This window comes from Varroa destructor, unplaced genomic scaffold (genome assembly GCF_002443255.2).
Source record: "Varroa destructor unplaced genomic scaffold, Vdes_3.0 BEIS01000005.1, whole genome shotgun sequence".
NCBI classification, from domain to species: domain Eukaryota; kingdom Metazoa; phylum Arthropoda; class Arachnida; order Mesostigmata; family Varroidae; genus Varroa; species Varroa destructor.
The window spans coordinates 2,188,124-2,210,010 of NW_019211458.1; the positions used below are offsets into that span (position 1 = coordinate 2,188,124).

At 41.5% G+C, this 21,887-nt stretch overlaps 1 protein-coding gene and 1 long non-coding RNA gene across 3 annotated transcripts in view; both read left to right on the forward strand.

The window, feature by feature from the left end:
* Nucleotides 1-1,349: 1,349 nt before the first annotated feature.
* On the forward strand, nucleotides 1,350-2,629 carry LOC147755173 (uncharacterized). The gene is made up of 3 exons (XR_015328467.1): nucleotides 1,350-1,435; nucleotides 2,022-2,095; nucleotides 2,524-2,629. It is a non-coding gene; the product is annotated as an uncharacterized LOC147755173 (long non-coding RNA).
* Nucleotides 2,630-3,386: 757 nt separating this feature from the next.
* LOC111250741 (cuticlin-1-like) overlaps nucleotides 3,387-21,887 on the forward strand; it is an 83,739-nt gene continuing 65,238 nt past the window's right edge. Inside the window, exon 1 of one of the 2 annotated variants that reach the window (XM_022806396.2) lies at nucleotides 3,387-4,060. Coding sequence is in view for 1 of the 2 variants with exons in the window: in XM_086990289.1 (XP_086846415.1) it covers nucleotides 12,141-12,169 (29 nt within the window). In the remaining variant the exon portion in view is untranslated. Of the gene's footprint in view, nucleotides 4,061-12,044; nucleotides 12,170-21,887 lie in introns of those variants that run through there. The other variant, XM_086990289.1, reaches the window with a different exon arrangement.

A 21,887-nucleotide genomic window follows, 5' to 3' on the forward strand; every position in this document is an offset into this window, starting at 1 on the left:
AGAGCGCATATATTTCATTATTCATTTAGCTTGAAAGCGCTCTAGACATTTCGTATTTCTGCATATGTATAACGACCTACCCACCCATATTTTTACGGGTTGTCATTGAAGCAATTACGCTTATTTCGCGCACTCAAATGGCTAGGTTTTAACAACAATTACCGTTACTTATAGGTTCCCCGAATGAACAACTTTACCAGCGTCTCTATCTATCAGTGATGCAGCGCTGTTGTGAAGTGGACACCATTTTTAGGATCCATCAAATGACAAATGATGACCACGGCAAAAAGCAGAAAACTATAATAGTCATTGCACACTAGAGGTTACGAATGTATTGGAGATCAGCTTTGATACTCCAATACATAGTAAGTTTACTTGAATGTATACAAGGATCACTCTCAGTTGCCATCTATAACTGGCCATTGTACGAGACTTTTTGGCCAACAGGCCATGTTAGTTTTTGCAAATACTCACTTTCCTTTTTAGCTCTCCACGATTCGTTTACGACGATTATCTTTACCATTCGAAAGCACTTTCCTCCGCCTGAAGCTCGTCGTCATTTCGTTGTGTAGCAAATGGAATAGTATCTGAGGTTCAAACTTCAAAGACGGACATTCCAGATGAAGCAATCGTATTTTTGATACCTACTTTGGGCTGGGGTCAGAGAGCAGCCCACGATATTTGTGTTGTACACAGTGTACGTAGACTACACACCTGCGAGCCTGGTTAAGCTCGTTTATTTCACCTGACCATGTGAGGTCGCTCATAAAAGCCACTTAACACTATTCTTGGAACACGATAGCTGGTAAACAACGGCTAAATTGGGCCAAGAAATGAACTGCGTCCATGAAAACACTAGCTGTTTTCGTTCGTTAGCATTTACTTAACAATGGGTAACTTGGGTGGCCCATAAGCTAAAAAAATAGTTCAAAAAAACTCAATTTTCTATCTCGTTTTCACATGTTGTCCGATGTCGGGGCACACGCTGATGCATAAAATTATTACAGATAATAAGAAGCAATTTCTGCACGTAGATATGGAACAAACAATTGAATGCTCTAGAGCGAGAGTGAATCAAAATTTCCATCGATAACAACGCAAAACAATGGCTTAAATTTAGTGCTCAGAGCAGATGAATGTTTAATACAAATAATGTGGTCGAGCAGGATCTGCGCGTATCTTTCTTTTCTCGTTCAATTTAGTTAGAAACCTCAGACAATTGCTCGACGTGAAATTATCATGCAGATGGAAGAATGCGCCCTGTAAAATAAATTAAAAGGAATTATCCGAAGTAATACTGGCAACACGTAACCTTACGTAGGCAAGCTGAAGCAGCGTTCTCCTCTTCTCGAACGACGACGCCACCTTAGACTTTACTGCAATTCACATCAATCTCTAGGAACGTTCATTGGATTTTTACAAAAACTATCATAAGGTAAAATAAAGCTTTCAGAGTATTGCTTAATAGGACTAATTTTCCAAGCATTTATTTGTTGTATATATATATACAGCTGAAGCTAAATCATGAGGACGACTTTAGGATATATCAAAGTCCGAAAACAAAATCATAGTTATCTGCATTTTTTATTGATTAAATGGAAAAAAACAAGCTTTTGTTATAAAAGTTTTAGCTCGGCTTGCGTCAATAGCAGTCAGTTGATAAAATTAGTAAAATAACCTTTCAGTCTTTATGTGACACACACGAAATTGGGTTTTGTAGTCAAAATATCCCAACGTTTTAGCGTTGACAACTATTTGTTTCTCTACAACAACTAGGTAAATATAAGGTCCTCCAGAAGCGTGCAATGCTTAAAAACAGCAGAAGTTATTATAAACTCCTTACTTAAATTACATTTTGACAATATAAAGAATAAATCGGCCAATTTCTGCATTGTTCCAATATGTGTGTGATTCTAAATAATTGTTTGTCAATTCAAACGATTCTCGACTATTTCGAGAACGTTTTTTTGCAAAACTTAATAACATATTTGTTAATGTTATACTATCATTTCAAAATTTAGGCTACCGATGGCTCTAATGTATGACTCGAGAAAGTTAACGTCGAAATCGCCACACACAGACATGCTTTCCCAAAGTAAGTTGTATACCATGTGAGCCAGCATATCAACCCACTCGAAGGCTCTATCTAAATTTTTTCCTTAAAATAGCCACAATCAGACCTTCAGTAGCTTAGGCTATAATCTGCGCCAACTCCCATGGAACGTAATGTCGCGTAACATTGAACTTGGTTGTGACCAAGCGATTTCAATGGAACCTGTCAAGTGACACGTTGAACGAATGATTCAAAGGTGTGCAGATATCTTCTCAAAAAAACCACTCAAAGTGTAAATAAAGCACTTGAAAATTGTGATTTCTCAATCCATCACTAATGTAGCTATTGAGCGCAGACTAACAGTTACTATTTATAAATAAATAGTCAAGCGACCTATTTATCTATAAAATCATCTACATATGGCCTAGGCTAACTGCATTATTTCTTTCTCGTATCTGCCACACTTACAGGGTTTCCCGGCTTGCCTGATCCGCGTACTTCCGATGACCTAGCACTGTTTCAACGCCGCAGCTCAAACGATGTGTACGCAATTGTAATTCTATAGAAATCACCAGGTAAAATACCCGTTCCGAATTGATATTGTTGCTAAAAACAGATTCATCGTAGAGTCAAAAAGCCTTATGTGCTCTCGCAGCTTGTATTGACGATTACGGTGGGATATTAAAAAAAAAAGTCAATGTTTATCGACAGCTCGAGCAGCGCGTCCTGATGGGGCTGTGCGAAAGTTCTGCAGCGTAAGTTGTATGTTCGAAAAAGTGGATAAGCCCCCGGGGGTGACCTTTTTGTGCACTTCTGCACATTACACGTGGGAATCGAAAGCAGACGCCGCTGGACGCATGCAAAAATGTTTAATGAGCAAGTGCGCCCGTTGTTGAGCGGACTTTTTACTTTTGTCTAGCGCCAGCAACGGCAGCGGCAATGGCACAAGGTGCAGTAACCCAGATGGCAATGATGCTGGTCGTAACAATAACATGAATAATATTGCAGGATGAATAGCGTTGAGCGTATGGTGCTGACCCCACCAACGTTTGCGCCCTAACTATTATCATCACCTCACAGTACTACTAGCAGTCGGTAACAGAACTGAACCACAGCATAAGTTGCGGTGGATGGCCAAGGGAGAGAATGCCCGCTTCTACAGATATTGGCAGCGCAGCCATCACGTCATCGTTCGCTGATGGAACGGTCTATAGCGCCAGCTGCGACGAGAGCAGAAGCAACGGTAGCCAGTTGGAAAGAATGCCCTTCTCCTCCCCTTCTGCTTCTTCTTGCCTGCCCACACCAACGAAGCAGAAGTAACAGCAGCAGCAGCAGCAGCAGCAGCTTTGTTTCCATTTGCGGGGGCAGCACCAGCACCTCCAGCAGCAACATCGCCAGGGGCAGCGGCAGCAATAGCCACAAGTCCAACCATCCTGGACAGCTGTAACAGGACAAGAGTTTGCCCACAGCGCGTCGGCCAAGTGAGCGCTAGTCCGCGCTAACGCGAGTCATCTGAGCACGCATCGGTAGATGCGCACAAAGAACAACGGATCCGACCTGTGAACGATGATAGTCGTGACTATAACGTGCCTCCAATGCTTGTTCCGTTGTGGTTGTCGCTTGCGTCTGCGTGTACGCAGAGAAGCGTAACAGGAAGATATCTGAACAATTTATTTTGCCCTGTTAGACATTTCTATTGCATCTACTATCTATAGGATTTTGGAGTTTTCAACTAAACGACAAAGTGTCACATTGAGCGTGACCCGTCTTTACCAGTTTGTGATGTGGATCTAAAAGTTGGTAGATTGGAATACTGATTGCAGAACTATTGATTGTGTCTATCAAGGCGGATTAGAGTGGTTAACCTGTGTGGAGTTTCAAAATTCTAAAAGTACAGAATTTCACTTGATGACAGGTCAAATGTGGTTGTGGATGGGTCACCATTCAATAAATCATTTCTGGAGGATTCGGCTACACCCTTGGCGTTCGGCGATTTGTTGATCAAAGGTTTGTAGAAAATAGTCCGATTGATTTTTTTTTACTCCATTTGATGCACTGCCCTGTTATGGAACCGAAGTTAGGGATGACAGGTTATAAATTGGAAATAATACGTAGCCAACGCGAGTCAACTGTTCTTTCCTTTTCATTACGCGTTCAGATAAATAATCGGGCCTTTCTGGTCTTAAAAGGTACAACGCAGGTCGACTAAACGCTACATATTCTAGACCCAGGTCAAGTAAACTAACTGCTGCTAGGTATGAAGCCTGAAGTAAGAAAATGGTTCCATGTGCTCCTAGCGGAGAACAGAGTCAAAGAGCCGGATCTGTCGTTCTCAGAGGCCGTTGTTAGCCTATGCGCCGTTCCACTTGTAAATCTCCAGTGGAAGCTAAATTCTCACTTAAAATACTGCACCGCCATAGGAAACAAAAAACATTACCTTAATTTCACATAGATCTTTTGGTCAGTTCAAGTGCCTGAATGCTGCTGAACCTATGGGTTATCTAATATATACTCCTAAGAAATTATTTGAATTCAGGGGGAAAATATTGTTGTAGGTCCAAAACGAAGATCAGAGCTTTAAAGACGTCGCCAAGACGTCTTGTTAGCGTTGAAGCGTCCTGGAGCGATCAGCTGCTGGGGCTGCTGCCCTACTGCAACGATTACTCACATAATGCAAACGGTGAAGTCTCCCTTATTCTTTTCGAAGTGTACCATCGTCATCTTTCCGTTACAAAGTAATCTCCGCAAATGGAATCTCCATTTTTAAATGTATCAGACATCGAGATAAGTTCACTTATCGAGAAGGGTGTGAGCCTAATGCGCCCACCTCCGTCCCTGCCAATCTAAATAAATCTTATCAAGATTCTTAGAATAGTGGAGAATATGCATTTAACATTGCCCCTTCCTGAAAATGGCGACATCCACAAACGAGTTTAGTAGTTCAAACACTGCTAACTTAACCTATTCCCTCTGTTATCGCTCGGCTTATTCGCTTCGGGCGTCACGATCTTGTTAGCGCGATTTTTTCAAGATGCTCGACCGGCCTCAACGAGAATGTGTCGCGTTCCTGTCATCCGAATAAACAGGGCTGTCTGACACGCTACGATAGTTGTTCTTTAGCTGTAACAACAAAACAGCGCGTTCACCCTCATCTGGCAAGGCTTACTACTAATGCTGTTGTTTATGGGGATGATGCTGACGATAGTCTTGACGACGCCAGTGATCAAAACAGACGGACAAGCGTCAACGACATCATCGCTAACGGTAATGCAGCGTAGTTTGGAGGACGTACAGACTGGCCAAGGGCCGAGTGGCAGGACCTCTTGGGCAGTCGATTTTCACTTCACCTTCATCGTATACACTTATACCAGCAGCACTGCTACAAATGCTCCGGGCGACGGCACCGACGATTGAACGATTTACAAGAGCCAGCAGAGCCGCTATGCAGGTACGATATGATTGCTTTTGTTGGGATACCCCTGTATCGTTGCCGCTATTGTTGCTTACGCTTCAATAAGAATGGTATGACCATTGCAGACTGGTCCAAACGGCGAGCTGAGGGCTGCATACGCTAAACCACTTCAGTGTAAATAATTGTACGCCTGCAGGCAGCTGGTACTGCAAATGTTTTGGTCACAGCCCGTAAGAGATATGTTGGCCGGTGGAAATGACAACGTTATATATCTAATAAATGGGCAAATAAGTGATAATAATAGATTAATCACGCCGGTGCAGGCTTTATGGACTGAACATGGATTATGTCATGGCGACGGCAGAAGAAGTATAGCTATAGGTACTGAGGGGCTGGAAGTTACGTACCACCGTTAGTTTAAATAAGAGAGCGACAAAAAGCTCGACACGGTCATTCGATATAAAGCGAGCATTATCATAGTTCTTTCCACATCTGCCGAGGCGAAACGGCTTGACGGGTAGACACCATAAGGCGAAACTTGTTATTTGCCCTTCTGTCATCATTGTTGGCGGCACCAGATGTAGAAAAGACGAAGTCTATCATTATGAGCAAATTGCGGTATACAGTAGACACCGTTGTGAAGGTAGCTACGACGCCTGCGAAGTAAAAGCAGCAGATGTCAAATTAAATAAGGAAAGGCTTGTCGCCCAGCAAATCACTACCTTTTTCATAAATGATATTTGTTTTGCTTAGCGCTGAATGTGGAGGATGTACGCTTCACGATCGGAATTGCCAACATATCAAGCATTCCCATATTAGATCATATACTTTTCTTTCAAATTAGAAAAAACGCAAACTTACTTAATAAACCATAGAATAGATCGTGCCAATCCAATTGGGAAGTATTTTTTGCTTTGAACATTAACAATATTTAAGAATATCATCATCACTGGGAGATCTGCAACCGTACCAATATAACTTCCAATATAACTTTGCGCGAGTTTCAAACCACTTAAATATAATTGCTTGTTTCTGAACACTTATTACCTATGCTTCCCGTAACTCCAGTTAAACCGTCTGCGATTTGTAACTTGAAGTGTTTTATGATTTTTTGACACGACTAAGAGTCTTACTCAATTCATTTCTGCCGGCATCGTTCACTACCAAATTCAGTGCTAACTTTATTTAGGAGACCATATGTGCCGTTCAGCAGTTTTAGCTAGCCGTTGATACACGAATGGTGAACGGTAATCGAAGCAATTGGGAGCCTTACGATGAAGGACTGCCATCGTTCCTTTCCATCTTAGTTTGCCAATATAGTACAGCAAAATAAGTATCGATATAAAAAAAAAAACATGTATGGTATTGTTTGTGAGCGTCACCCATAGTATCGTTTATGCATTCGTCCTTTTCGACCTATTCTAAGATTGCTGCCCTTTGTTTCATTCTCATGGTGGGTTAGCACTAACGTCCTGTTTGGGCCATGGTCACCGCGACGTCAGCATTCGGCGGACCGCTGCGATTTTATGCCAAGGAAAACTGAATGCAAATTTCGGATAGCACTTGACGTGGCGCTCAATAAAACTTCAGTAAGGATTATTTATCACAGCTGGCATGACGATGTGTATCGCAGGACTGCGCAATTCCAATGGACGATTTTCCAGTAAGACGGACACATGATTGATATATATATATATATATAGGGCTTGTGTCCGTCTAAATACCTATACTATCGACCAGCCAGACTGTGCTGGTTCAGTTGGCAAGGGGCCAGGTCGAATCGTTCGCGTCTACAGATTTGTTGTCATACGCAATAGGATCAGTAGTCAAATAGTATGGGAGATGCCAATCAGTGCTCTCATCATATTCAAGTTCACCAGGACACGTGCCAATCCCCGCTTATGAGTTCACGCTCTTCGTTTCTTGTCATAGTATCACAGCGTCGTCCAATGGAGTTGTATTCTACCGCCCTGAAAAATGTCGGCGGTATATTATTATCATCGTTGGCTTTAATTCTTCTTTAGCTGAAATTGTATTTGCTTGCCACCGCTATTCCCAGCACCACACGTAAACGCTGACGGCTTCTCAAGCTGGAAGTACCACCATTGCTACCATTTAGACTGCAAGTGTTGTTGTTGTGATCGCCGCTTTTGCTTTAGCGGCAGCCTGCCTAGTCGGTTGCTTATAGCCTGTGCGCTGGTCCATCCATCCGACGGCCTGCCAAGCGGCCGTCCTTAAAGTAACAATTTGTCTCCGTTACCGACTTTAAGGCTGCCTGTTTGCCCATACCGCAAGAGTAAAAACAATAACAACAAAAGACTGTTACTGTTGGTGATACGATACGGCTAATGCCAATGCCCTAGCTCCAGAGCCCGCTTTCATTACTCTATCGTCTTTGTCGTCATCGTCTGCTGGTTGTGCGCGACCGCTGTCTCGGCTAGCGGGGCAACTACCCCAGGAAGCACAACTATCAAAATGGTCGCTGCCAGCATCATCATACTGATGATCATTGTGGCCATGGTGATGACATTCAGGACGGTGATGGTTATCTGGAGCGTCTGTGCAAAGAAACTTTCCAGATTGGTTAAACTTCATTTGATTTTAACTCTAAAGGGTAGCGCAGAGGCCTATGGGGCAAACGATTCGTTATTGTTCTCGCAAGCGGACGGGTCTGACCATAAATAGAACAGAGACTATGAAGCTGTTACTCATGATTATGGCCCGTTCGCATGCTGCTATGGACGCGGTAATACCACTGAAGGACTAAACAAATGAATGGATAAACAGGGCGGCAAATCTTTTAGAACTTCGCGTTCTGATGGTCCTTGCCTCTGCCAGGTATTCTCCTGCATGAAGTTTTTATATTCCTGAATCCTTGTTTGTGTTATTCACACAGTAGTTATAATAGTTTTGTATAACAACGACGCTAGCTAAAAAGCACCTTTAGGCTATCCTTATCTATTGTCTAATCTGATGGTCCATATTGTATTTAATAACACGTAGACCAAACATTTCGAGAAGTAGCTATTCGTTTAAATAGCCTTGCCTAATATTGTATGAATTTATTGGGTGTACGTTCTGTTAGGCAATGTAGCTAATATAAAACGTGCACTTATAGTTCTCATTGATAAACTAGTTTGTTCAACTAGTTCAGATCAAAAGAGTAGTCAAGCTTTTTTTTACTGATGTTAGCGGTAACGATGTTTCTCCAAAAACGGATAGCTAACTTCTGAGCTACCGTTTGAATGTTTGCTTGCCGTGAACCTTAACACGGGCCACACTTACTACATCGTGCTTGTAAATTATCAGACCTTTATTGTGTAACGGTGGGCATCTATGTATGTGTACATACGCCCGAAGAACCCGTAGGGCTAATGGCATCTTAAAGCACCTCTTCATCGCAATCTAGTTTGTTATAAACTGTCTTCCTTAATTTTCTACTAGCAGCCATGCGGTGTGAAGTACGACAGGCTTCGTTTCATCCTTGTGATGATAAGAACAGCTCTTGCGAAGCATCAATGGTACTTAGAACGGGCCTTTTCGTTTGCCTTTTTGAGCGAAACTTGCCTAATGTAGTAATGGCGGTAATTGGGATCAGACTTAATATTTCAGTGTGCATATCAAAGTTATAAATAATATGGTTGACTGTATCCCAGTGCTGCGGCTTCGTAAAGCAACAACTAAATTAAACACAACAGTGGAGTCCTGATAAGTATCACAGGCTTTGCATCTAAATAACACGGCTTTCAATCGGCTCAAGAATTCTTTTATGGTTTAAAATTTCTAGAAGGAAATCAAATAAATGACATAGTCAGAACGCTATTGCCATTGTCGGCTTAATGGAGCACAATGGTGCAACATTTCGACAAGGATCCATCAAGTTCCAAGGATCTGTTTTTCCCTGAGTCTAGGCGATGGTCACTAGCCTATTGGGAAGACGTTCAAGTACAGGTTGGACACAGCCTCCTTGGGGGCGATCCAGTAACTTTAGCCGCCATCTTTGGAACGTACTCAGTGCTCTGATAGGGCGAAGTTCATAAGCCACCCGGCCGGCTTCAGTCGAAAAAGGAGTTCATTGTCCAAACGACCTTCACCTGCAACCGAAGCAGCGATGCCATCAGTCGACGCCCTGACAAGCATAGCACCGTCGTAGTGCAGAAATCGCACGTTTTTTTGCTGCATTGTCTGCTGAGTTGTATGTAGTGGCAAGCGCTGGACATCAATGGTGAATAAGTAGCTGCCAGAGTAAAATCAAGTATGGCTTCTTCGCACCACAGCGCATCCTGTATATATATATTTATATTTATTTTCCGACAAACTTTGGCGTCCTGTTCGTCGTAGTTGAAAACAGTGCGCTATTTTTAAAATTTGAGGATAACTATTATCGAAAACTTCTTTTTTTTTTTTGAACGGCTTACATTATTGCCACTTTTCATGCGGCGGCTTTTGAGAAGTTCGACAAAGACTCTTGTAAGTCAAACCAGAAAACCTCCCATAAGATTTAAATTTAAAGGCTCGAAATCCCATTAAAATGTTTCAAAAGACCATTTTTGATACATCTAAGGTTTCGATACACAAATTAACGACCATCATAAAGAGGAGAATATCAGTTTCCAATTAGGTCATCCAGATAAGGTTAGGCTTTTTGAGAGTTTTTGAACCTTTAAAGCTTTTTGGTCGTCTTGACCCGTTGCTTTGCTGGAACCTTTGGCTTATTGTCAGCTTGAAGTCTAATTTCGCTTGATTTTTTTTTGTGTGCTTTATACACGGTTACCACTGTTTATATTTGCAAATTAAAAAAGAAAAACAGTTAGCTTCAGTGCTTTAGGTTCTGAATGAAGCTATAATCGCGGTGGATCATGGCTATATCGAGTTCTCATAGCGGTCGGAAATGATTCGTCTAGCACATAGAAGATATTGTTGAAATATATGAGGAAATGTATAACTGAATATATCGTATTTAGATCCAGGAAAATATCCGGATTTAGATGACACGTACGTACGCAAGACATGGTTCGCTATTCCTTTAGGAAACGTATAATAAATTCTTCTTTGGTTTGTGGTCCTCTTTGGGATTCTGACATTTCCAGAAATTCTGTAAATGACTATTTTCGGTTTCTTTTTTCTTCAAAGAATACATTAGACCACGTTGCGTCTATGCTAATATTATATGCAAAATAATATTCTCTGAACGCTAGCTGAGATAGCAGCTGACAAGCGTGAACTACAGGTCTACAGGCAATTATTTACCCGTTCACTCGGGCCCTCATAACAATACTTATCATCAGTAAAGATATAAATACCCACGGTTTAAGCCAAGAAGGACATCAGGTTGTAAGTCAAAGATTGTGGTGTCAGCTTGCTCCCAGCAAAGTAACTTGCAGAATCTGGAACGGAATACCAGGTTGTAGACTATCGCAGTTCGATGTTCCTTTACAATGTAGCCACGTTATGTTAGAACGCAAATTCGTAACCATATATGGTATTACAGATCGTATTGTTACGGCCCCTATGCACGCCTAAGTTCGACCATAAACAAATATTTGTGTATATGATGATGCTGCAAGCATGGCCATAGTGAACATCAACTTCATGTCTATACGATCACTCAAATGTCTCTTCTAAGTTATCTGATGTCATCAATCAATAGACAGTTATAAAATCCGCTTTTTTGACGGCGTAGTGACCGGGGAAGAGTGTATTACCTAGGCCATACGTACGGGCGCGTCTCAATTTTGCGTAAGTCGTCTTCAAAAATAATTCAAACACTTTATTAGCTCTTTTACTGCCTCCTATTCGTTGTACATTGCCGTAATAAAATGCGTTCATAAAACAGAATACGGTATCGTTGGGCAAACGTTGTCCTGCCAATGTCATGCATATCACCCCATTCCCCATCTTCACACATCCAATTCGGAAGTCTTCGATTATTGAAGAGACCACCATAAAACATAATCTGTGTAAAAAGTGAGTCGAAGATACAAGAAATACTAGGAAAGGGGACCTGGGTAGAGAACGAAAGACTGGAGCTGCTCACACCACGATTGTTATGCAGCCTAGTTATCGTGGGCTTATATGTTTTGTTGTTCAAAAGTTTGTTCTAAGCCATGCAAATTGTAAAAAGCAGAACGTAAACAAACACAGCTTATGGGTGGATGGAGCGCCTAATGGAGTATTACTATCATTATTATAACTATTGCTGGAACGGTGTGCACCGTCATAAACCCGACGGATTTAGGTTCGTCGGCTAGTGCTTTGTTTTAATTTTATTTTGGTTATTTGTTCTTGTGCATTGTCAATCTCTACGAAGGCAGACCATGCACATACTTATTTCACTGGTGATTATATTATCGTTGGCAGCCTTTCATATTATATTGTTGCTACCCCGCGCGTCGATCGCGACAATAGTCGAAGCACCGGTGCCGCTCGCAATCGAAACTGCTGGAGGTGCGACGAAAATTTGCCTTTTTCTCCGCTTCTCCGCCCTAGCGTTCGCAGCTCGCCCCTCTACCTTTTCTGCTTTACCGACGAGAAGTCGCGACGACGCCACTCAATTGTTGTCCTGCAGCCATTCGTTGTCATGCTTGAATTTGGCGCAGTGGTTGTTCGTACGTAAATGTGCTTCTCATTGTTCCTGGGTGACCGGTCTTATTACTGTTCCCACTCTTCACTTACATGTGCCGCCTTCTTCTCTCGCTTCAAGGGTTCGTAACGATAAGACACACACAGGCATGCATATATATGCATATATATATATATATATATATATATATATAGATAGATAGCAAGAGAGAGAGAGAGAAAGCCGATATAAAACGTACAAGACGCGTATGACTATGACGTGTCTTGTGTCGTAGCGCCTGGAACCAGACGGTTCCCTATACATTGGCAGTGCAACAAAATGGGGTTCTATTTAAAACCTTGTTACAACATCGTATAAAAAATAACCCGAAGAGGTTTTAATCGCCACATAATAGATTTAAATAGATATCCAAATAAATTGACAGCAATTGATGAGTCTGTGTTAAGCCGCTACTTTAAAAGTACTAACGTTTACTTAACGTGGGGGTTATGTCAATTAGGAACGTAACGTTCAAGATACACAGCGTATGTTTTCGTAAATGTCAGAGTATAAACAGATGTGTATTAGCTGAATAATTACTTATTATTCTTGGCCTTGGGTTCGCTACAAAGGCTTCGGGAAAATACACATAGCTCGTCTTATTATCATCCTTTCTCAGATGTCGTCACACAAAGACACTTAATTAGGAATCAAGTAGAACGTGTGCACCGCAAGCGACTACGCGGAAGCGCAAGACTGTGCCAGTAATGTTTCCCAAGAAGATTCTGGGCCCTACAAGCACCCTCCTGACGCGTTAGCCATTTTCTAAATTGACTTTGTTCCCAGTCGAACAATATAAGGTACAGTAAGGAACCAGCATAATTTCAAACAACGGTGTCTAATGATAGGCAACAGCATAGAGCGTCATTCAAAATGTTTTCGCCATAAACGTAGCCCATAAACAAAGCGCCCGTGAAGTAAATACTCATCACTAATCGATACATCAGGGACGATCCCCAAGGAGAGCATTACTCTGTCGGCGGGCTGATTTCTAACATCGAAAAAGTTGAATAATAATTTCCGTGACAAACATTATGCGGCCGAGCGGAAAAGTTTGTAACCACAAGTGACTGGGGGGTTAGTACGGATCCGCAAAGGACGCCAGTATAATTATTCATTTGCATATTTATTCGAAGAGAAAACACAGAACAGGGCTACTTGATGACCCGGTTAACTTTGTTTTACGACAATTTTTCCAGCGACCGAGTTGCTCATCGACGAATTTGCAGAGCCGACCTAATCATACTTGAATTTCCCATTTAACGCAGTGTAGAACTAAGGACTTTGAACGATTCAGTTTTATCTTCATCCATGGTTCCGTTTATTTATATATTTCTAGTATTTGTTGCGTCTTGGAAAGTGCTAGAAAAACCCTCAGCCTAAGTTAATGGTTTGCTACCATAGATAATAGAATAAAACGTATCATTTCAAGTTAATGAACACGGTATAATTGGAACTGGTATGTTATGCCTGGGGCTCATACCTAACAATAAAGTGCGCTAACGTTTTTAAGAGTTTGGTCTGGCTACTCCAAATAGTGCGCGACGAAAACCCGGTCATGAGCCAAGCATCATACAATTCCGTCGACACAGATATTGTTATTTATTTGCTTACAAATGATTTTTTAAAAGCTAAATTAGCCATATTGACTAACTTTTGTTGGCCTGGAAAAGTAGTGAACTTGTGTAAAGCGATCGATTTACAAATATCAACTGTATATAACTTGCGTTTTTTTTTTTTGCTTTATCATAATTTAAAATCAACTGAATTTAAAGGAGAGGAATATTTTAACTATGATTTGATTGAACGAAGTACGGTATCCATTCCAGTTTTAATGGTGAGTCGCACGAGAGGCTCAGCCAACTACGAATATTATACGGGTTCTAAAGCATCGTCGGTACGCCTAACTTTGACCAGGTCTTTAATTGAGGCCACTTTGAACCGCAGTACGTTTTTCTATCAGAACAATCGAGGCCTGTATTTATTAACTGCTGTTGACATAGGTGGAGCGTTGCCGAAAATTGTCTGACAAATAAATAGGCTTCTCGCATGTATTTGTCTTCTATAAATGTGCATTGTCTCAAAAAAGGCTGTGTGTCCATGTGAGAATGTAAGTTTTTTAGTTCTTTTTTTTTTTTGTTTCAGTATCAGCTCAGGCATTGCCAGAGAGAAGTATGATTTTCTTTCTTATATTTTCACTAGAATTATTTGCTATAATCCTTTACCAATTTTAAACAACAGTTTAAAAAAAACAACGCTAATTTGAGTGGTATCCTAAAATAAGCCGATATCAATTTGTCAGCAACGTGTTCTAACGATTTTTAGTGAGATTTAGGTTTTGGGCTGATAATGGCGCCTAGAAGATATACAAAATCTAGCCGCCGAACGGCATGCACTTTGTAAAAAAGCTTCTTTTGATTTGATTCAGAGGATGAAGGTATGGTGGTCTGAAGCTGATGTTTACTGGTGAACGCAGAATCGTAGGGCCTTAGACAGTAAAGTGGACTACTTCTTTTTATATAAGACTTAGGGCATAAATCATTGTTATTTCTTTCGCGTCAGACACTAATAACTCACATCGGTTCTTACTTCAGTGTTTCCTTATTTGGCTTTTGTTATTAACGGTGCACGTGTATGATGATGCTACGATACAAGTTGCGTATGTATATATACTATCAGAAATCAATGTTAAGTATGATATCTATGTTTTCTATATTTAGTTTCTATAGCTGTTTTTGTAATTGTCGTTGATATTTTTTTGTTGGTGCATCGATGGCTCTCGCCGTAATCTAACCGTATAGATATATTGTATAATAGCTTGAGGCTTGGCTTATGGCTTTGCGGGATTTTGCAACAATACCAAGACCGAATGTTTGGTGTCTAAATATGCGAAACACCTGTGGTAACTCTGCATTTAGACATGATTGTGGCCAATGAAGCTGATTTTTTGTTTTCGAGGTCTTGGATCGTTGTTATTGAAATAAAAAATCGTAAATCTCTTGCAAGATGATAGCTTAGATCCCAGCTGAATGCGAAGATTTCTTCATTAATTACAAATGTACTGTGTAGCATATTACCACTTCACTATTTATTTTTTTTTTTTTCATTTTGTAACAATGGTCAGCTTCCGCTGTAAGTATTTTGATCTCACAAGCCAAGAAGACTTTACGTATCATCGATCTGCAAATCTGCGTACTTCATAAACAATCATGAGATTTTTTTGAAAGAATTAAAGTACTGGCTGAAATAATACTTACTCGTATTGAGTAACGGGATCAAGCAATGATCTCTCCCGTGACTTTTTCTGCGTACGTAATCTTTTACCAATGCTCTGATAATCGTATAGGATTTCAGCATTGATGATAATACTCGCCATTCTACGATATTGTCAAAGCGCTTTAAACAACTCAAATTGAAGTATTCTATATATATATATATATATATATATATATATATATATCAAATCTAGAATAACAGCTGGAAATTTTCGAAGAAGCTCCAGAAAAATATGTTGATCGTTGTTGGTAAATGCAAGTCTGTAAAAGCCGACTTGCTATCTCATCGAGCTGTCAGGACTGAACACGTCGTCATCGGTGATTATAGCATACCTTCATGATTGCTACATTTTGCCTATGTAAATTATATCACTACTATTACCTACGACAGAATAATTTCGAAAAAAGGTTCGACATTCACCATTTTGAAAACAGCGCCAACTTTATGCGTATTTACTAGGCAAACTGCGCCCGTCCGATTAAAAGCTAAAAGCAAAAATAGATGGAACAGTTTAAAACAGTTTCATTTACTTCTCTCTCTCTCTCTCTCTCTCTCTCTCTCTACACATATATATGCTTCTGTCTATTATATATGAAAATCAACTGTTAGCTCAGCAGTCGACGTCCTTCCCAACAAAAATAAGTGGCACGTAAATGTCACGAAATGGATGCGTACACGCAAATGTGATGTGAACCTCGTACCCTAAATTTGCCTAATACTGTTATTATGATGATTATTTTACTGACCCTTTACTGTGGGGCTCACGCCGCTCACCCGCGCTCGCGGGGAACCCGCCATTAAATCTAACTTCTAACGAAGATTGAACAAAAATAATTGCAAAAATAGTACAATCTGTATCACATTAGATTTGAATAAATTGATTTATCGTAGATATTATTTGAACGGTACAGTGATTTACTATGTCAGGATATGGCTTAATATAATAGAAGGTTTCCTAAGCTAAGCTAAACAATGATTATGAGATACCACGTATCTGTCTGTAATTTCCAAACATACATGTATTGGAGACGTGACGGCAGGTCAAGAATAGCAACATTTGTTAATTAAGGGGCACTTGTGATAGACTAAATGTGGGTGGCAGATGAAGCTAACAGGAGCAAAAAATGACACGAGAGTCGTAGAATGGCTAAGAGAGCATAGATACAACTGTAATTTCAGAAAAAGCTACGTATGTAACTATGAATAATATATGGCTTTCCCGTATATTTCACCGTAACCTGGCAATACCTAATTTCAGATATTGTTTAGGTAATTTACAACCTTCACCGCTCAGCTTAAACTGATCACTGTAGAAACAGACGTTTATTAATATCATATGATATTACTATTATTATCTAGCCTAATAGTAGAGCAATTTCTGTGACAGAATTGACTGGCTCTCTGCTGGCAGCAATAGGGGCAGTGGCGAAAAAATGGCTAGTTAGTAACTTAAAGCGCCGTCAGAAAAATGTCGGAGCATACATTGTATTATCATTGTTGTCATTATTATTGCTAACATAGCAATAGGGTTAGCAAGCAGCTGACGGCCCCTGAAATCGGTGGCAACTACGAAGTTGTCGGGAAAGCATTCGACATGAGAATGCGACCGACCTTGGCTCGACCGACCGACCGACCGACCGATCGACTGTCGGAATGGTCGCCGATCCATCGCCCGCTATACCTTTTTCCCCATCTGCCTATCCATTTATATTACACAGGGGCTAAGCAGCTGCCGGTCAGCTCGACTTCTTCTTTTTTTCACTTTACTTGATTCCCTTCCTGGCCAGTGCAGCTGTCGCCGTCTCTGTTGCTCGCCACTTCGGGTTGAGCGGCCGCCATGCTTCGGCACACCTTCATTTCTGCCCCGCTGACTTCAATTCGCAGTAGCAGAGTCGCGCAGGCCATGACTCCCACAGCAGTGACTGGATGGAGATGATCATGGCAATTTCGGTCAACGCTTCGTGAGGGCCTTTGCCCAGCTGTTACTGTATGAACCAGATTCGATCAATCAGAATTACACAACTAACTAATCGTTACAGTCGTCCACCGTTAGCCGAAATAGTTTCGTGGAAAATAATTTACTCTTACCAATAATCAACGGAAGTTTCAGTAGAATCAGTAGCAGCAACACTAGAATTACTGATAATCGTCTCTAAACGTTTACCTTTTCACCGTTTCATCTGAAAATCAATAATTTCGATGACGATCTGTAAAGTCAGAGAGAGGCCAGAGGCCAACAGAAGTAGGCAGTAGGGCTGTAGTTACAAAGCCCAGTCGCCATCTTATTGTGCTAGTTGTCAACAGTATATCACTATCGTTCGATTCTACAAAGCTGCTTCGTGAGTCCCGTATCTACTATCACTCCGTCTTTGTTTGTAGGCTCTTGCGGTTCGGGTGGATGGATGCTAGGTCTGTCAGGAGAGACCGGAAGTAGTCGTTCAAAGGAGTCAGTACGCCAATGCCGCAATCACAGTTGCTCGCACGAAGCTGGACGCGCCCTAAACACTCAACCGTTTTCGCCTTTCTTGTAGCGGTTGTGCTAAAAGCGGCCCCGTAGCAAGAACTGGTCTGGAAAGTTGGTATATCTGGACAACGGTGGACGATAAGAGCCAGAGAGGATCAGTAGTAAAAATAAATGAATCAGCTATGCACAGATTTCTGGCGAGTCCTTACACTTGGTCCGGGATTCATTCGCGAATAGCTAAAACTGCACGCTGTAGCCAAATCGACATTTGTCACGACTGCAGTAGCTGGTTGGAACAGCACAATGGATAATTTTCATAGGCGACGGAAATAGCGCAGTGAAAAGGCAACACTTACATTGCAGAACGTGACTTCTTCAGTAACAGGGACAGAAACTACGGATATGGCCTTGTGCATCGACAACTTAATCCCAATGGAATGGTTGCTGCGCGATGGAGAAAACTCGTTAATGTCTGTCAGGATCAGAATGTCCTGCATTTGGCCTTGAAGCACTCGTACGCGCAGAAGGAAGATAGCAGGCATGCTAACCCATAAGTAAAAAATATATTTTCCACTTTTATGAAAAGAAAAAAATACACATTTAGCACTTTCGGTTTTTTTTTAACTTGTGAATGCATATAGCAGAGGTTATCGGCTTATTTTCCAACGTACCTCATTGATCCTCCGCGTTGTAACGATATCTCATTGCATGTAGATTGGTGTTTCATAGCTCCAGTCGCATCTAAATGGCCATTGAAGTGCACAGAATCGTTGTTGGAACAGGAGGTACCCACAACATTGTGCTTATGGTACATTTTTTATGTTGTCTGAGGTAAATCTCGCTCCTCCGGCAACACGCACAGCGACGTAAATAGCCACGCTTCGATTCTGCAGCGATCACGTATGTCAGTCGTAACAGAGCAATCGATATATCGAAGACGAACAATTACAATGATCTAGGTAGGCAGGCAGGCAGGCAGGCACCTCATAAAGGAGCTACGTTCCTATCTGCCGGTTATCCGCGTGTTCAAATAGCATCCCAACTACCGCAGCTATCATCATCATCAATACCACAAGTGCCCCGCGCTCAACTATGCGTCCACCACGTGACGATACCCCCGACTAGACTAATAATAATGCGACAGCAGCAGCAGCACGAACATTGCCGCTACTGGTGTCTGATCAGCTCGCGATGGCTTATGAGGGACGGGTCCTTCTCTCTTTGATGCATGGATGACGACACGAAGAAGCAGGCTTTCAGAGAAGTGTAACATATATATATATGGATCTGTGGCACCTTTTCAAGCGCCAGCGATTTTCAATATTAGCACGAAAGTAAATCGTCACTCTTGTTCATCTTGCCGTTTTTCGGACCGGCGCTTTAACCAGCTGTACACACATATGACATGCGCATCAGTCATGCTGGAGGAAGCCGCTGGCCGGATTGGCAGCATCTGCTACAGTGATGTCTGCCGGCGATCGTACCCAATGCAATGTCCAGTTGCAACAAGGGATTATAACTGAAACAGCTCTCCAGTCGACCAATGACAGCCCTGGTCGCAGCTGTCATAGTTGGCAAGGGAAGGTTGTGTACTTGACATTTACTGTTCGAAGCCGGAGAACTCACTTCGTCGTAAGTTTGATCATAGACGGGGTATAGAAACTGGCACAGGAATAGGGGTTTCCACAACACGCCTCCCAGATATCAAAAGGAAGTAAAGCTTAAAGCACAGGAAAGCTCATGTAATATAGAATAATTAAACCATGTGTCCGTAACGTCTTTGCCTGCTAAGCTTAGGGACAAGTTATGGTCTAGGTTCGAATCCGGCCATAGACAAACGCACGGCGCCGAGGGCCAGCGTTCTGGTGCAGCGCCTAACGGCGATACAGAGCATAATACTCAAGGACGGACTATGCACAAAAGGTTAAATTAAAAACGCGGCCCACAATAAGTGCCTCTGTGTACCGTTGTACAGGTGCCATAAATCGGACACTACACTGTAGAGAAACGTAGCCGTACAACCATCTGATGGCTGAGACCCTTGATCGATAGCAACCAGCTTCTACATATCAATAAATAAAGTAAAAGCACTTGATTCACTCGTTTCGAGAATGTTTGTCGTGCTTATTTTATACAAACAGTTCACATTCGATTAACACTCGGCTGAGTTTTATGCAGATCGCAATTTAGAAAGATCAAAGGTTCATGCGTCCTATTCTATGGCTGTAATAACTACACGCAAACCCAAAACGTAAGAGAACGAAGCAAATCAAAGGGAAAAAAATTCTCACGGAATCAAATAAACGTACGCGATGAAACCAGTAAAGATTCGGAAAAAAAAACAATACTGATATAATACCATACGCCTTTGAGAGGTTCCTGCTCGCGACTGAATCAAAATGAAGTCTGGTTCCACTAACTGTTGTTGGTGCAAAGAAATCACACACGATAGAAATGGACGATTTCGCACTATTTACGCCAGTGCGGAGCTGTCACGAGGTATCTAATAGACGGTATAACTCTACCACGCTAAAAGTGACTACTTCTTAAATAAACTAATCTAACCAATATTATCGCTGGCTGATATTTAGTGTAGTATGATAGTTGCACAAATAGAAATGTACTACCACCTAAATAACTGCTGATTTCTCCCGAAAAAGTCACAGAGTGTAGCAGATGTACATAATACGTTGGTCATGCTATATGCAGAATATGGTGGCTTTTAAATTTATCTTTCGTCACCATGGCATGGCCCTATCATCAAGGGCGGCCGTCCCCCCACAATCGTCATTGGAACAGAAGGCCAACGCATCTTGACAAGAGGACAGGCAAGCAAGGAAGAACAACTTCTAACAGAACGTTTGCCCAGGTAGAGTCCGCTACAACTGCAACTATTAATACTGCGGCTGATAATTAGCAATAACTTGAAGTGCTTTATCAACGAATAAAGTCACGATGGAATACTTTGTCTATCACGTGGAAAAATCGCTCGCAATAATTTTGATTGAAGGAAAAAAATATCACTAGGGAAGGATCAACAGGAGATTGTTGCCACTACTAAAGGAAGTCTTCGTCAACAATGAACACATGGTAAAGCGCCGATTTTTCCGAACGGATGGAGTGGAACCAGCTGGCCGCAAGTATCCCGAAAATGAATTAATGGCAAAAAGCCGAAACGTCTAATTTATTTAAGATTTTTAATGCAAATACATATGTTCTTCAACGTCTTGAGCGTTTGAATCGGCCAATCAGTTTACTTCAGTTACATGTTATCTACACGTAACTGAAGTCTGACCGATAGCGATGGGTACCACTCTCTCTTTCGTCGCGCATGACTCGTCAGTGAATGGCTTCATCATTACCTAAGGTGTTCAAACGCAAGACATGTGTTACCAATCTAACGCTGCAAGATATTAGGGAAGAAACGTTTGCTTTGGTCTTTTACATGGTTGACGGGTTATCGAGCGCACACCAGATATATAGTATAAATATAGAATGGGCTCATTATAAGGGTGGCGGGCGCTTTCCGCCCAGTTGCTGCTAAGTCAAAAGGAATTAGTTATACTACAATGTGTGATTGTTCAAAACAAAGCGAGCGTCCTTGCCAAGATGGCGCCTTACCTTACTTTTGGCTGTCGTTGTTCTGGATCATATGTTTCTCAGAACACTCACCATGGACTGTGAACATAGATCGTGTTTTATAGAGAAAATAGATCATTGAGCGGGAGTTGAATAGCAAAAAAGTAAAAGGATCATAAAGAGATGCTGTTATCTTAAGCAGCCTTTACTAAATTTATCATCATGCGTGAGTCCTTGTGACCGTGTCCGTAAAGGAGCCCCACTGAGAACCGCTGCATGTTCACACCTGCGTTTCGATAAATAGTACATCAGATTACGCTGACATATACATATGCACAAATAGTCCCCATATTTGTTTTTCTGGGTGAAAGAGGGCACCACATTCGTTGTAATTGCCGTTCGAAATAAACTTTTGTATAGTTATAAAATTTACAATGTACTTATGCATCTAAGGGCACACACACACACACTCGCACATGGC